This window comes from Ambystoma mexicanum, chromosome 7q, assembly GCF_040938575.1.
Source record: "Ambystoma mexicanum isolate Mex_15411 chromosome 7q, UKY_AmexF1_1, whole genome shotgun sequence".
Taxonomy (NCBI): Eukaryota; Metazoa; Chordata; class Amphibia; order Caudata; family Ambystomatidae; genus Ambystoma; species Ambystoma mexicanum.
In genome coordinates, this window is record NC_090941.1 from 409,519,165 (window position 1) to 409,535,205 (window position 16,041).

General features: G+C 44.4%; 1 protein-coding gene across 7 annotated transcripts in view; it reads left to right on the plus strand.

The window, feature by feature from the left end:
• DIAPH3 (diaphanous related formin 3) overlaps positions 1 to 16,041 on the plus strand; it is a 2,562,783-nt gene that overhangs the window by 371,614 nt on the left and 2,175,128 nt on the right. For all 7 annotated transcript variants that reach the window (XM_069640497.1, XM_069640493.1, XM_069640496.1 and 4 more), the window contains one exon: positions 4,811 to 4,915. In XM_069640497.1, coding sequence (XP_069496598.1) covers positions 4,811 to 4,915 — 105 coding nt within the window. The remainder of the gene's footprint in view (positions 1 to 4,810; positions 4,916 to 16,041) is intronic.

Below are 16,041 nucleotides of genomic sequence, written 5' to 3' on the forward strand. Positions count from 1 at the left end.
CCGTTCCTACAAAAGCCACAAGTTTGGTGTTTTTGGGAATTCTGCTTGGCTACGTCTTCACCACTTGGGTAGCTGGCTGTGAAGGGTGTGTCCTGCCTGCATGCTGCCTAGGTTACCTACCTGCCCCACCCCTTCTTTTCTTTTTGTTAATGTTCTCTCGACGTTCAAACCTGAAGATTTAAATAATGTGGTATGAGGTGAGATCCTGGATGTAGAAGTCTTGCACATGGGCAGGTTGGGAGAAGAGGATATTGGCGGCCTATGGATGAGGAAGAGTTCACTTGTGGGGAGAGGGTCGTGCATAATGGGAAGGAAGGAATTGAATTGTGCATGAGGGTGGGAGAAGGAGGTTATATGTGTAGAGATTAAGATCGGGGCAGACCAGAGTGGAAGTCTGACTGCGGATATGCAAGATCAGTGACTAGAGATGATGTATGGTGGAGGGGGCCCAGACAGAAAAAGCAGGATGCATTGCAGCATTACTTTGATTGTCATTGTTCACATTCTACATGGCCTAATCTTTGAGACAGGGTAGGTGTTATGTGCTCAATCGATTTGTATCCAAATAAACAACAGCCATAGAAAGTAGTGCTTCCCCGCTCGATCTATATGACCCTATTTACCCTGTTGAGTGTTGTTTAGATTTCTGGTCTGTTGATTTGTGGTACTACTTCAGGATCTTTAACTGGCCGCTCAACTATCACTCCATGGGGTTGGACATTCCAGACTTCTCAAGCTGAACTGGTGTCTTCTAACCAGATTAGAAAAATGCTCTTTAGTAGAGGATGGCGTATCCCTCTGACTCGAGGAATATTTGAATGAAGACCAGGGGGCAAAGAATGAAAGGAAAAAGCCTGAACACGCCGTAAATGACCAGTCCAGGTTCTGCCATCCGTTCACTAGTGAGAAACGTTCTATTCTAATGATTGTTTCTCAACCCCCCGTCTCCTGTTCCGAGTGATTCAGCCATACAATGCTTCTGCTTCCAAGAAGCATCACTGATCTAAAAAATGAAGACTTCTTGTGTTAACTGGATCTGGTCTGTGTGCTACTCTTTTCTGTCATGTGAAATAATACTTTCCTTTCAACGTCCAGCTTGACTGCAAACTACATTTTTGCTATTTTCTTCTGTGGTTCCTTTTTCTCGCTAGTCTGTCTTTTCTTTTTGACATCACTTTGTGTCTTTGCTCCTCAAAATACTACCTTTGTTACAGCAAAAGCAACTAGAATGTTGACCATACTGTCGCAGCTATGTGATTCGGTTTCCCAGTTCTAATTCATTACTCGGATTTCACTACTCAGTCAGTAAATTCAAGACCGTACTATGCCGCACACTCTGTCTCTGTACTATTAGCAAAGCGTTTTGGTTTCTACTGACTAAAAGGGGTTCTTGTCCAAGAAGCTTTTACCAAGGTGGCATGATTTACCGTTGCTTTCGTGCTTTGGTAGTGTGCACATTGTGAATGATTGTGGTTACTTGTTCGAGATGGGCTCCATCCACAGGGTAATGCCTACGACGATATCAAGTGGCCTCCCCACCTGACCCATCTTGGAATAAAATGCCATGTCGTCTTATTTTTTTTCTAAAAAGGTATCTAAAATGTCTCGGCCTGATTGGGTCCATGGAACATTTTGTGATCTTGCAATGGCTCTGTTTCTTAGATTGCTTTAAAACAGGAGTTTCTAACCTTTCCTGGTTAGGAGTTACTTCTCATCAATGAAAAATACTCAGGTTGCCAACTAAAATCAAGCCTTTCACTGATTCTCTTACTCTGCAAAGGCCCTGGCAGAAATACTCTTACAGCGAAGTACCCTTTTACAGGAGTAAAAAGGGTTCCAAGATGGCACCCACGCTTTATCAACTTTTGGTAAACAATGTTGCAATGTTCCTGCATTCCTAATGTACTCAAACAATTAACACTAGCTCGTTACTTCAACAAATGATTGGAAAAGCGTTTAATGGCAAAAATTCATCAGTCATTTATTAATGAAACAGCAGATTTTGCAACTGTATTAATCCTTTAATTGATAGTTGATTCTTATGTTTGAAACCATCTTTGATCACAGTTGAACTGTGCCGATGAGCCCAAACATCTCTAAGTATGTAATAGGTGTTTTTTTTTAACCTTTAAACTTACACAGACACAACATCATAATTTGACAATCTATTAGCTATGCCGCCATCATCATTCGGATACACAGCGAACGGGTACACTTAGATGCTTTATTACAGTATTTCTGAGTCCACATTTTCTACACATTTATCAGCCAAGTATTGTCTGTATCTGCGCTATATGTCTCTGGGACGGTTATAGCTGGATAGGAAACCGGCTTATACTTAGTCATTAGTCCATGTCATGTCTCTCTCCCAATCAGTTTTCGTGGGTGGTTCTGAACATTTCCCTCGCATCAGTATTGCCCGTATGGCTAGTATCAAACTGAGATTGAGCAACTTGCGCCAAGTAGGGTTCATTTTGCTCACTGTGCCCAACATGCATATACCTGGATCCCACTGATCTTCCATTGCATCAAGTGCTTTACACATGTCTGCCCAATATTTAGACAGCCTCATGTATGACCACAACATGTGGAGCATGCCAGCCTCCTCACTCTCGCATCTGACATTTCCCATTTGCTGAGGGGTATACGGTCTTGATCCTGGCCGGGGTGTAGTAAGCTCTGTACAGGACATGTAGTGTATTAGGTGATAGCAAGAGGTATATGAGACATTTCTTGTCAGTGCACACCGTTTTCCCCACTGCTGGTCGGTGATGGTATAGCCCAGGTCGATTTCCCACTTCCCTTATATAGGGGTAGTGCCTCTTGGGTAGATTTCACAATTTTATATAATGTGGAAATGGGGGTTTTGGTTATGATGGCTATGAACATGCATCCCAAACCCAGGTGTATTTGTGGTTTAGTGGGACATATAGCCCATACTTCTGCCATGGCCGAACACAGCCTTAGGTACTGTAGCTTCTGTAGTGGGTTGCCCCCTATGATCTTGGTCATCTCCTCCCAGCCAATGAAGAGTTTGTTGACAAATACATCTCCAAACCGGAGTATTCCCTTGTCCCTCCAATGAGTGACCAGGATCTTTTCCTGCGTTGGGGGGAGGTAGAGCGTCCCATAGCCGCATGTTCGGATGATATAAGACCTCATTCTCGGAGTGACCAGTCAATCTGGTCTAGGCTGAGCATGTCACCAATGTTTGGTTAATCGTGTTAACATGTCTGACCTTGGCTGCTGCCACTCTGTGAAAAGCTTCAATGGGCCCGGTGTATGCGTTTCAATTGCTGAGTGTGGAGCCTGGGAGTTCCCTTCTATCCAGTATACAGTGTAGTATGCCTGCGCTGTGAGATAATATAATTCAAAATCGGGAGCAGAAAGGTCGCCCTGAGGGTACGTTTCAGTAAGTCTACGCCAGCTCACTCTGGGTTGACCGTTCCAGACAAATACTGTGCATGCCCAATGGATTCTGGAGAAAAATGTTCTGCTCAGCCAAACGGGGATAGTGGTGAACAAGTAAAACAATTTGGGCAAGATGATCTTTTGGATCAGGGCTAGCCTTCCCATTATCGAGATTAGAAGTGATCACCACCGATCAATCTTGGCGCAAACCGTGTCTGTAATTGCTGCATAGATTAGGGAACAAACCTTTTGTGTGTTGCGTGCAATTTCTACGTCCAGATATTTCACCCGTGTGGGGGCCCATAATTGCCCATGTAACTCTGTGGATTTATGAGTGGCCTCCGTGAGTGGAAACATTTCAGATTTAGTTGCATTCAGCTTCAGCCCAGAATAATCCCAGAATTCCCTGACCAGTCATGTTATACATGTTTTTGATATAGTGCTTGATTTTTTTAGTTTAGAACTTTGAAAGTGTACCGAAAGGAATAGCTTTCTCACCATTGGTTGTTTTTAAGCTCATATGCACTTTATCTAGAGTCACAATGCAGCTACGGCACTGTTGCGTGCCCACTCCCCCCACCCCCCCTCCTTGATCCAAACATTGCTTTCGGTTACTCTTCTGACCTACCTTTGAACTCCTTTCTACCTTTGTTTTAATTGCATCAATTTTGAACATAGACTAAAGTCTTAGGGTGACCAGATTAAAAAAAATAAAACGGGAGGCCAAAGACATAGAAGTAGGACTACAGTAAACACAAATAGGACTCATAAAACTGTAATCCTACCTCTATGTCGCTGGCCTGTTGCAGGGGTCCACAGGCACACTCCTCTCATTGAAGCAGAGCAGCAAGGGAGGGGAAGTGGAGGAAATGGCGCATTCACCCCACCCCCCATTCACGCTCAGTAAGTCCCAAAAAACATGACCATAGCCACCCACCCATTCAATCCCGGGACGGGTTTATAAAAATTTTAAAAAACATCCGAAACCCTGGGCGATTTCCCGGGACGTCTGGTCCACCCTAGTGTAGTGTTTTACTGGAAGCAATTCCCTGCAACGCCTCATTAGCAGTAGTCCAAGAAAACGGAGGTCCAAAACCTTGTCTTTATTTTAACACCAGCTAGTGCGGCTCTGTTGGGAGGGCTGCTCCACCGATGGCAGCAGAGCTGCTCATTGAAAGCCTTGACGCTACTGAGATACCCGCTGGAACCTTCCACCCCAAACAATGACCTCTTTTTGCAAAAGAGCTTTGCCAAAAATGTGGTTCTATAAATGATGTGCAATACCGGGGCCTTTCGCTACAGGCAAATTACTTTTTCATGTATTTTGCAAGCTGCTCTGGGGAGTGCTTGTGGGTAATAACTTGTACTGAATGCTTTTTTGTTTTTTTCCCCATTTTAGGAAGATATGAATTTAAACGAAGACCGAAAAACTCCTTTACGAGGCAAGGACTTCCTAATGAAAAAAGAGATGGTGATGCAGTACCTCAGCACTGCCTCCAAGTCTGTAAGTTGACGTTCTCAAGCTGCAGGCGTTGAATGCACACTGCTTCTGGTCAGCAGTGTCTGCAGCACACGTCCTGACCTGTTGTAACGTGTTTCGACTGTTTTGGCATGTCACTTGCTTCATAAAGCAGTCTACAAGTCTTGATTGCGTGGGTGCCAAGATGAATACTACTTGGGTTTAATGTTGAAGCCAGATTTTCAGTACACACATGCGTTTGCTTACAGCAGCATGGAAGTATTCATTCTAAAAGACATATCAAAGGCACCGTGTGAGGAATAGTGTTTTAAACATTTTCCGATGCACACAATCGCTCAGTGTTACCTCCAATATATTTGAATTTTTGGCTATGAAATCCTACTTTCTCAGAAGTTGACTGCTTAGTTTGGGATCCACCATCCACCCGGGGGAAAAATACCGAGGGTGATGCCGTGCAGCATGAGCACGTTTCACCCAGCCAGCTGGGTCTAGACCCAGACACCATCACAGCTGCCAGACAAAACACAGGATAACTAAGTAACCCGCATTGTTGTGAGCTCTCCGTGACTATGATTTGCTGCTTTCAAGGAGTGACTAGGAGTCAATTCATAGTTTTATATTGAGTGCCATCCATTTACATATGATAATCGGGTCAAATCCAGGACAATATTTTCCTCTGCACAATAGGCGACTGTGCGGCACTGTAGCCAATGGAAAAAGGGCATATGAGGGGACAATTGTTTTTTTTCTGGTGAATAAAGTATATGGTACTTTCTTCAGCAAAATCCATGGGAGTTTTTGCAGCAAAAAAGTGACTGGAAAAACAAGTGTCCAACAAACGGAAAATAGGTCTATGTTGGGATTTTTCTGTACCTTGATATTTCCTCAATATGTAGCGTACCAAACAAACAAGACCGATCTGCTGACAATTGCTGGTATGTTAATCTCACAATCCTACGTGCCCCATTCCATTTTGGATTTAGGAGATACAAAGCCAGTCTTTTTTTACTTTGCATTCTGGGACGTGTAGTCGCGGATTTCCCCATATCCAGTACTACAACCCTTAGAATGAAAAAACCACCCCTCACCCCTCCAATGGAAGGGGGAATGTTTCCATGGATGCTCACAAAATAAAGTTACGGAGTATAAAAGGCCTGCACACAAGAATTGATACTGCAGCACAGACTATCCTACACTTACCCGAACGTCCAACACTTGAGCGCCTGCTGTAACTAATTAGGTCATGCAGGAACAGGATGGTGTAGATATCAGCAAGGCACAAACAAGAAAATAAGCATGGTTTGGTTTTTACCTCCCCGAGCCTTACTCCAGTGTTAAGCCCCACAAAACGGTGTCCAAGAGCATGCTGGGACGCCTTGTCCACAGCCGTCTACTCTGGAACACCCCAAGTTTGGGAGCTCACTACAGACGAGGACAGTGTTCCAGAACAGTCACTGTGGCTGCAATAACGAAATGAGAGCTGAGATGAAAACACGTGATCGCCACAAGGGTTACTGTGGCTCCTCCAGCAGAAAAATACATCCTGTCACAGGGAACGCCATTTTGAAACGCAGTATATCAGGAAGGATGGAAGGCTGCTGTCTTTTACCTCGCCCCTCAAGTTCTTTACTAGAACTTTTTGACTCTACACTCAAAGTGCACACTGCTTAAATTTAAATGCAGGCAGTGTGTTAAACATACATGTCTAGATTTTCCAATCCATTCCTGGGACTTTAATGCAATCCTGTTTTAAACTTTGCATTCTGGGCTTGTAGTCCTGGCTTTCCCTGTTATAAACTACAAGTCCCAGAATGAAAAGGTAAAACCAGGACTTGGTGTATTGTCTCCCAAATGGAAAGATTAATGTTGGCATGTCTGGTTAAATGGAGGGGTAATGATTTTACAGCTCCATTTAACCCTCTGCCCCATTTTGAAGCAGTGACAATACGGAGGAAGTGCACAGAGCACTACAAGGATTTCCACTGTGCATTCCTCCTGCATCTGGTCCGCATACATTATCCCTTCCATACATTGATATTGATATTTTATTTCTATCTCGCTCGTGCACAAGTGTTTCAGAGCGCGGCAAGGGAGGGGAACAGGGGAGAACAAAACAGCCATCTTACTAGGCCCAGTGACATTGAGAACACGCAAGTGCATGGGAGATGGGGAGGGGGAGGGGGAAAAGTGCATGGAAGAGCGGAGAAGTGGAAAGTGTGAAGCAGAGGAGAAACGGATAAATAACAATAAATAGACAGCAAACAGTGGTAGTGCAGCTAGCTATTTGCAAGTGCTAGGTTTAAGGCAGCAGATAGGGTAGGTCTGATAAGCGCAGGAAGAAAAGCGGGGGGCTGTATGGGTACAGATATAGACCCCAGTGCGAGGGGTGGCCCGGTGGTAGTGCAGGAGGGTGAGCAGGTACCTGGGCACGGAGGAGAGAGGGTGGTCAGGTGCACGGTGCCAACAGAGAACAGATCCGCAGGGGAGAGGGGGAGGGACAGCCAATGCTTGTCCTGCCCTGGTTAGTTTGGGCTTTTTAACAGAACTTCAGTGAAGGACACAGAATGCTTATAAATTGAGTGGCTGAAGGCAGGCCTGGTAAGCCGTTTTTATTACACCAACTGCGAGTTTACAACTCAAAGTAAGTCATTAATCCTCAGAAGACTGCTTAAAAATAATAACAAACCTGGCAGGCAATGGAGTGCAACGTCTGATGGTAAGGCTTGATTGAGCGTGCTTTAAAGAGTTCCCATTAGGAGGTGGTTTGGGGGAGAGAGGCAGGAATGGGTGAGAATGGCCATAGGGATTAGCATGGCCATCAGCAGTCAATGGTTGGGCTCATACCCAAACACCTATAGACTGTGTGTTCCTCCTCATATTTATTAATTCATTAATTTATATTTATTTCAATTTTTATAATGGGCCACACACCCAAAGGCCTCAGATTGTAACATAAAAAACAAACAAAAGACACCATAAAAACAAACCAATACAAATCATTTCAGTAGCACATGATCAGCAGCAATATTCCAGCAGGCATAATTAAACAGGTGGCCAAATGCAACTAAAAATCATAACGGGCATAACTTCGGACCTAGACATTCTTTCCAAAACTATAGGTTCTACCGGACGTCCACCACCAATTTAAGAATAAACAAATGCTTAGAGAAGTCTTTAGAAGTACTCAGAAAAAAGGAGCGATTGCTACTCCCACGCCAGTCCAGGACACAATCCCTGTTCTGCTGAGTGCACCAACGGTCTAATTCAATTCTGTGTCGACCCTTAAGATCGGAAGACCGAATAATCCCAGGATCTGTCCTCTGGCATAACCATGCCAACACTTTGTTTTAAAGGTCCTCCTTAGGTTCATTCCCTACGGGCTTCGCAACGTGGGCAATAATGACATTTCTAAGATCCATCACAAATCCTCTCAGGCACTTATCAATAAACACAGGCATAGAAGTTTTAGTAACCCATTGACTCTGAATAATGCCAGACTTAGATTTAAAAAGGACAGATCGGGCCAAATGTTAGGATACCAGGGTTGAGTCTGCCACCAGGGTTGAGTCTGCCACTGGTACTATGGAAGTTGGTGCCTGGACAGGCTCTCCCGCCTCAGTAGATCAGGTTGCTACCTGAGCTAGGGGAACCATTATAGCTGCCTGCCAGTTGCCTGGTTTTTCCTTCAAAAATTGGGCGGTGTTATCCCTGTATAGGAAGGCCTGACAAGATGTGTCGTGCCCAAGGCAAGCACCTCAGTCACTCGGCTCCTGCATAACATTGGCGGAGGGGAGGAAAATGCTATGCTCTGCAGAAGCTAAATCCGAAATGCTAAATAGAAGGCCTTCATGAGAGGGCCCTTTCGTTACCCCCAGGCCGAGAGGCTCGGGTTGAGGAGAAAAGGGGTGCAATTCCGTAGAATGTATGAGTGTCGTTGAGCAGCGTTCGCCCTAGTTACGGGCATACTGAAAACAATTACGAATCTTAGAATAAAATACACAAATTCAAAGATTGAGTGGATGTGCGCCTAGGCACACACAGGTCATACAAACCTACCGGAGCTGCATGGACCTCGCTGTGCTCACCGCTAGATTATTCATTGATGCGGGATAGATGGCGCAACTTAACGGCAATACAGGCGATGCAGCAATATGGGCAGCACCTGAGACCGTTGCACCTCTGTCCCGTGCAACCACCTCTTCAATCCCATGCTGGCAGAGAACATGAATGGAAACGCTAGGGAAGCTAGAGAAGTGGACCTGCTAGTGTGCAGCGTGCTGTCAAGCCGCACTGGCCGACACTGGCTGCTTCCGATGGCGCTCCTGTGTACCCCCTCATAGGCCATTCCTCCCTATCTGTGCTCTATTGCAATAGTTTAGGCTTATAGGTGTCGCAAGCTCAAACTAAAAATAAAAGCACAAGCAACAGTGCTTTTACAGGCCCAACATTCCAAATGATACACCGTAGCATGCTGCTATTGCTGACCAGCTTTGCTGGTATCTGGAAGGCTCTTTGCGGAAGAACATTTATTTTGTATTACAGCAATATGTGAAAGTCTTGAATGTGTGTGCAGTCATCAATAGGTTGCCTGTATCCCGGACAAGATTCCTACCTGCTATAAATAGCAGCCTCTGCTCTGTGAAGATCACAATCCATGAAGACTTTTTCCTCTAAGATATTTCAGAAAAACTGAACGGGGAAATGCCAAACTGGGACACGTCCTCCTGTTGTCGGTGAACTCTTCTCGCAATCTGTCAGTTGTAGAAATGAAGCTTGTGGGAAACTTTTTCTTTTTACTTCCATTGACTAAGCTTATTATTGCCGATTGGACACGCGCCCATGGAACACGTCCTATCCCGATCGCTCTGAGAAATCCATCAGTTATAATAATGCCCATGTCCAAAGAAATAAAGAGGAGCCGCCCTGCACCAGGCCTGGAAGGATGGACATAATCAGTATGTAATCACTGCTTACTTTTTAAAATCAGTGTCACGATGTCAAGACATTGGTCTTCAGGACTCTGCCATGGCCTGAGGAGGTGATCTATGGGGTCTTGGAAGCTAGCATCCAAAATGAGTTGACTTTAGGAGTGCATCAACAAAAACATTTTGTCAGGCTATCACTATGTCAACCGATTTTTTTGAGACAAGTGTTTAATTAGTGGTAAGGAAGTAAGAATAATCTCGATAAATATGACTTAACATTAATGTGTTTTGATAAATACGCTTCTGGCTAAATGAACCGGTTTTTGAAAAGCAGCTTTTACAAAACCCCAAATGCCACTGGTCCGTTCTTGACCATTGCATTGTAGTTTGACACTTTGTTTTCATGAGCTCATCTGCATTGCAGGCTGTTCAACCGGATGCATTTCCACATATCAGCTAATAGCTATATTTTCCCCTATATAGTTGATACTTTTTTTTAATCCACAATTGCATGGAGCGCTTTAGCCGTTTATATCCAATGCATACATTTGCATACGAATGAGAGCTTCGATATGAGGATCTGTACATACACGCGCATTGGTTGCTGGGTGTTCTCGTCTCTGGGTGCTTTGCAATAACATTACAAGTTTAAAGTAGTGAAGTGATGGCTCAGAAAGCGGGGGACAGCACTGACAAAACGGGATTACAATGTACAGTGAACAATATTTACAGCATAGAGAATAAAACCGGCAGAAGTAATGACTTGTTGCTATTTCAGATCTCTGTCCAAGAGCAAACCAAGATTCAGGCAGTGGGGGGTTGGGCGTTGGTATGGAGGAAAGGAAAGGCGAAGGGGGAGCCACATGCATTACATCACCTCTGCTTTAGAGCTATTGATAATCAAAGAGTCAAGGCCCATCCAGTGGTGAATGGCTTCCAAGCAAGCCGTGGTTGCGGAAGAAAGCTCTGGGGTGAAGAAAGGGAAGGAAAAGATGGAAATACTTTTTTAGGGAGGATTCCTTCCGGGGACCTTAAACACGTAACCATAATAATTGATCCATTTCCTTCATTGTTCCCTACCCAAATAGATTTCCCAATGTCCATCACGCCACAGACTGAGCAGTGCCTTTGAAAAGCCCTGTGGATGGTGGATATGGGTAACTAAAATATAGGATGGTATCTTTAACTAGTCTGTTGGTGTCTTGGCTTGCACTTGCTGGTATAGATGTCTTTTAAATGGGGGGATAAATTATAACAGATATGATACATTGGTCCGTATTGGCATACATTTTTTAAAACGTAGTAGACCCCTTAGTACTGATCAAATGCGAGAGCAGTCCTGTTTGCGACTGGCCATATCAATAGGATGGCGCATCGGAGTCTCTAATGACAGCGTGGTGCAGTTGAATTAAGTTATTTTGTCAAGGAGATGGCCATTGTACACTAGTCAACTGTGTTATGGTATAAGAAATTGGGAAGAACGCCAAGCAGTGCCTAGAAGCCGGATTTCAGTAAAGGAGATGCCCTGAATAGTTACCACAATGTAGGCCATGTCTTTGCATGGCACGGGCCACGGCCGAGCTGCAGTATACGATGGACATATCGAATTCCCCTTTTGAGCAGCAGCAAAGAGGGTAGTAGACAAACCAGTGGTACAAGTATGCTGAGGGCAAGCAGAGCTGGGGCACATCCGGTATGTGGTGATGGATGGATGCCATATGTGAACATGTTTAGACTGTTAGAAGTTTGTGGTAAAATTAGCTTGCTTCCGTATCAGTTGTTCTTTGTGGGTTTCTTGTATTCAGTACATGCGATTTAGCAGGATAGCTTTGCTGCCTAAAGCCCAGTGTTCCAGATACGATTTTGAAGTGGGAGCATTTTACTCCCTATTTTTTAAAATTGAGATTAAAATGATATTTTTTAGGAGTAAAAAAGTAAGTCCCATTCCCAAGGGTAGTATTTTTTTTTATAAGTGTAAACATTTTTAACTGGAAAACGGAAATGATTTTGTAATAATTATTTCTTTGCACAGAGCTAGCCATGCACATTAAGTTACATATTTACTTCTTCATATCAGCACGCTTACAGGCCAGATTAGCCTCGACAGTCAGTGACTGCTCATCCTGACTACTGCTCATCCTGACTACGGAGGCTAATCTGGCCTGTAAGTGTGCTATTCAGCAGAACACCAACCAGAAGCTCTTAACAGGGACCTCCTCATACTTACCAACCAGATCATATAAATTGCCTTGATAAAGACCCTTGTGGGGTCGAAACACACGTCGGCACCTTGAACACTGATAAAAACAGCAATGCAAGCCAACCTTAAACACGGTTGATCTTTCTTTCATGGGTATTACATAAGAACCACTGAGGCTCACTTAGAAACTCAATACGAAGCACTTTGTTCTCTTGATTCCCACCACAACTCATCCTTTAAAAATCTTTGGTGCAACTGAGCACTTTGCCATGGGAATCTACAAACTGGCTGCAGGATGTATGCCTTAAGAAAACACTGATGAACGTGGCATCTCAATGTTCCCAGTGCTCTAAACTCTGACAACATACCTAGTTAGATGTCATCTTGCGGATTATCATAAAGCCTGAGTCGGATGCATTCCGTGAGGAATGGATTCCATAGTGATTAAAGAAACCCGACAGTTACTCGACCATCTGTTTATAGGGTCACGTTTTGGCTGGAAAATGGGATGCTCTTTGTGCATGGTTTCCTCTGGTGGAGCTGGAGTCTCAGTGCAAGGGGTATCCCGTCATTCCATCGAATCCAAAGCATTGACGGACCATACCATTGGAAAAAAATGCATCGAAAAAAACCCATTGAATGCATTTTTTAAATGGTAAAGGGTTTAGTTTAGTAAAAATTGGTTTTTAAGGTGAAAAAAGGGGGGTCAGGCGGAACCCCCCCTAAAAAATAAAATTAAACAAAATGCATTTGATGTTTTTTCGATGCGTTTTATGTCAATGGTATGGTTGTCGATGGGATCACTAGGACCCATGCAAGGTGGTGTCATTTCAATGCAGCTCCAGGATCAGGACATTAGAATGGCATGCACTGGGTATCCACTCCAGCCAGGGTCAAAATGCAATCACTGGAGGGTTCAGCATGCCCGAGTGTATAGATCTCGCTTGGTATTTTATTGCTGGTCACTTCCATCTGTATAACAGCCATTTATGAAAGCAGAGGGCATACAATTTGAAGAGCTGGGATACTGTGAATACTTCTGTTTCTATTTTTCAGGTGCGCTGTTCTTATTCCTCTCGTAGTGCTAATGTCCCAGTGCACAGGAGAACACTTTGGGTACACAGGCCAATAGGAAATGCATAATTTGTGGCTTGTGAGCTAATTTCCTGTTTTAATAGACACCTCTTTAAGATTATAGAGCATATTGCACAAAGATGGCAGCCTGAAGCAGAGCCTTTTTATACCATGGGGAGTGCTGTTTGGTGTTACAGGAGAGATCCATAAAGAGTATAGCTCCTCAAGGTGATTTAGCAAAGATATACAGTTTGTCGAAAATGTGTCTACTGTGGCCAGTTTCCCAGACAAGGATGTTTCAACACTGGCTTAGCTGTTGAACAGGAGACTGCAAACCGAACAGGAGACACACACACATCTTTGACTAATTTGTAGCAGCTATTAACATCTAAAATGGTAGTAGAAAGTGAATGATGCTACATGGACCTATGCTATCTGAACCCTCCATCTTGATTCAGAGACTGTCTGCCGTTTCGTCATCTGAGAGGTCACAGGTTGTTTAGGATCAGTCGGGGTCCTGGGGAATAGGACTTGTACCGATCCAACTTCTTGGCAAGCTTTCTCTCTGACCAAACCAGCTGAGAGCCATGCAGCTCAATCTCGCCTAATATCGATCCCCCTGACCAACACTAACTGCCAGCTACCGGAACCCATTTCCAGATGTTGCACCATCCATTTAGCCACACCAGTGGGGGATAGCCCTCTCGGTGCTGACCAATGCGCTGATACTCTAAGTGCTTGTGATCCCTTCAGCATCTTAATAGAAGGCCTGGGGACTACCGACCAGAATGGCAAAATGAGCAGCGTGCCTCTGGGTTTGCGCAACATTCTGCTGGGTTTGCATTATGCACTTCATTCATCGAATTTGCAGTAAGTACCAACCCTCTAAAAATTGCACCAAAGCAGTCCCATGAACTATCGGTCTGAATTTTCTAGGCATGGCTTAGCTGAACCCACTTTAAGGCACTATCTTGTGTTGTCGGTTGCCTGATGCTGTCCTCCTAGAACCCCTGCAGAGAGGTGTCCAGAGTAGAATATGTTGGGTGCTTTAGAACAGAACGTGCACGTTCCCCAGAGCTTGAGAGGGCTCACTTGCTGTCAATTCATGTTCAATTATATCCCGGTTTGACTTGGCCCTCAGGTGTGCGTGTGCTAAACCTCCGGATCTTCCTGCAGTAATGTTTCCACACATTGACATTGCGCTGGTGCTTTACCACAAAGAGATGCAAACTAAGCAGGCCACAGGCCTGGTGCCATCAGAGGTGAACCGGAGTTGTGCCATGGAATGGACTCTATGTAACAATTATTGTGTACGATTGTTTTTGTTTTTATCATTTCTGTATTCTCATTTTACATGTTTAATTGTAAGTTTTCTGCTTTTTTGTTGCTCTCGCCGTTTATTCCCTCAGCTACTCTATGAATTTGGGGGGAACCTTTTGAAGGGTGGTTGTGCACTGCGTTGCTCCTTAGTCCACTGTGATGATTTGCTAATGTTCTAGACAAGCGAGGTTTCATCTTTAAGGTATTTTAGTAGTATCACATTGTCGGCGTGATAAATGGTCGGTATATAATGGTGTTCGTGTTCTATCTCGCTTCAATTTAGCAGCAGTTATTATTTGCTGTAATCCTATAATAGTTCTTGGTTTCACCTCAAACTCTTTGTGCTTCTCAGTGGTTCAGTGGTTCTGTGGTGAATTTATTTAACTACTACTGTAAGAGCCCGTGAAAATGGGCCAAAGTGCAGGTTTTCATTGGCACAGTAGGACCACTACATATCCTAAGGCAACACCGCCCTCTAGCGGTGACAACAGGCGAAGCTATGCAAATGTGTCTGCTGTGCATGACTTCATCAGACAAACATACTATATTGTTAGATTAGATGGTTCAATATGTGACTTTTTTTAAGACTATGCCCCGCATGCAGCCCATCCGGGTCTGTGGCTCAGTGGATTAATGCATCCACTCCAGGGGCCTGTGTTTGACCTCAGGGTCGCAGGTTTAAATACCACTAGGTTTACTCAGCCCTTCGTCATTCCGAGAATGTGAAAATGTGTACCATTAAGTTGGGTAACAATAAACATCGGTTCTATGTCAATGGCACCAAGATGCCCCTCCCGGGGTGAGCGGGCTCTCTACAAGTACACCTTTTACATTATGCTTTCTTTATTTCGGAAGGATGCTGCATTGGCTTGCAACAGTGTACATTGCTTATTTGTTTGCTTGAAACATTCGCGCTTTCAGAACAAGGCATTCACTTGCAGGAGTTTCACCAGAGTAGGCGTCTCCTTTGTGCTTGTCCTCCAGCAGTACGGATTTGACACTTGAAGTCGTTTCACGTGAGAACCTCTCTCCTTGCCCACGCCATCCTTGCCTCCCACACCTCTTCTTGCTCGGATTGATTTAGGCCTTGGTTTGTTTGCTGGTGTGGTTTCCTTCTATGTGCCAGGGTTTCACTTGCTTTCCTTGGTCAGGCTTTTAATCCGTGTGGTCCAGCTGTTGTCGGGGGAACTCTGCACTTGGCTGCTTACTTCTTGTTCTTAATCTGGTAGCTGCACGTATGCTGAGTTTGATCTCGGTATGCTCCTTCTATGTATCCGCAAGATCAGGTGGCGGACCGGAAACTCCAGGCACACAGCAGGTTCTTTTTTTTTTCTTGATGCACTGTCTGACTTGAATGTCCCCTGTGGCAGAAGCACCTTCAACTTTGGGACTCTTGTGGTTGCACTAAATGAGGACCTCTATCTTCCTTCTCTCTATGGTTTCCTCTCTCCATGTATCTGACGTGCCGGGTCACCTGGCTAGAGAAATGGACGTCAGAATGAGTAGACGTGGCCATATTCTTTTTAGAGGATGCTAATGAAATATGTATCCTGTGGGCTGAGGTATGCCAATGGGATGGTACCAACGCAAGCAAATGAGAAAGAACTCGAGGGAAGAGCAATAAAAAGCCA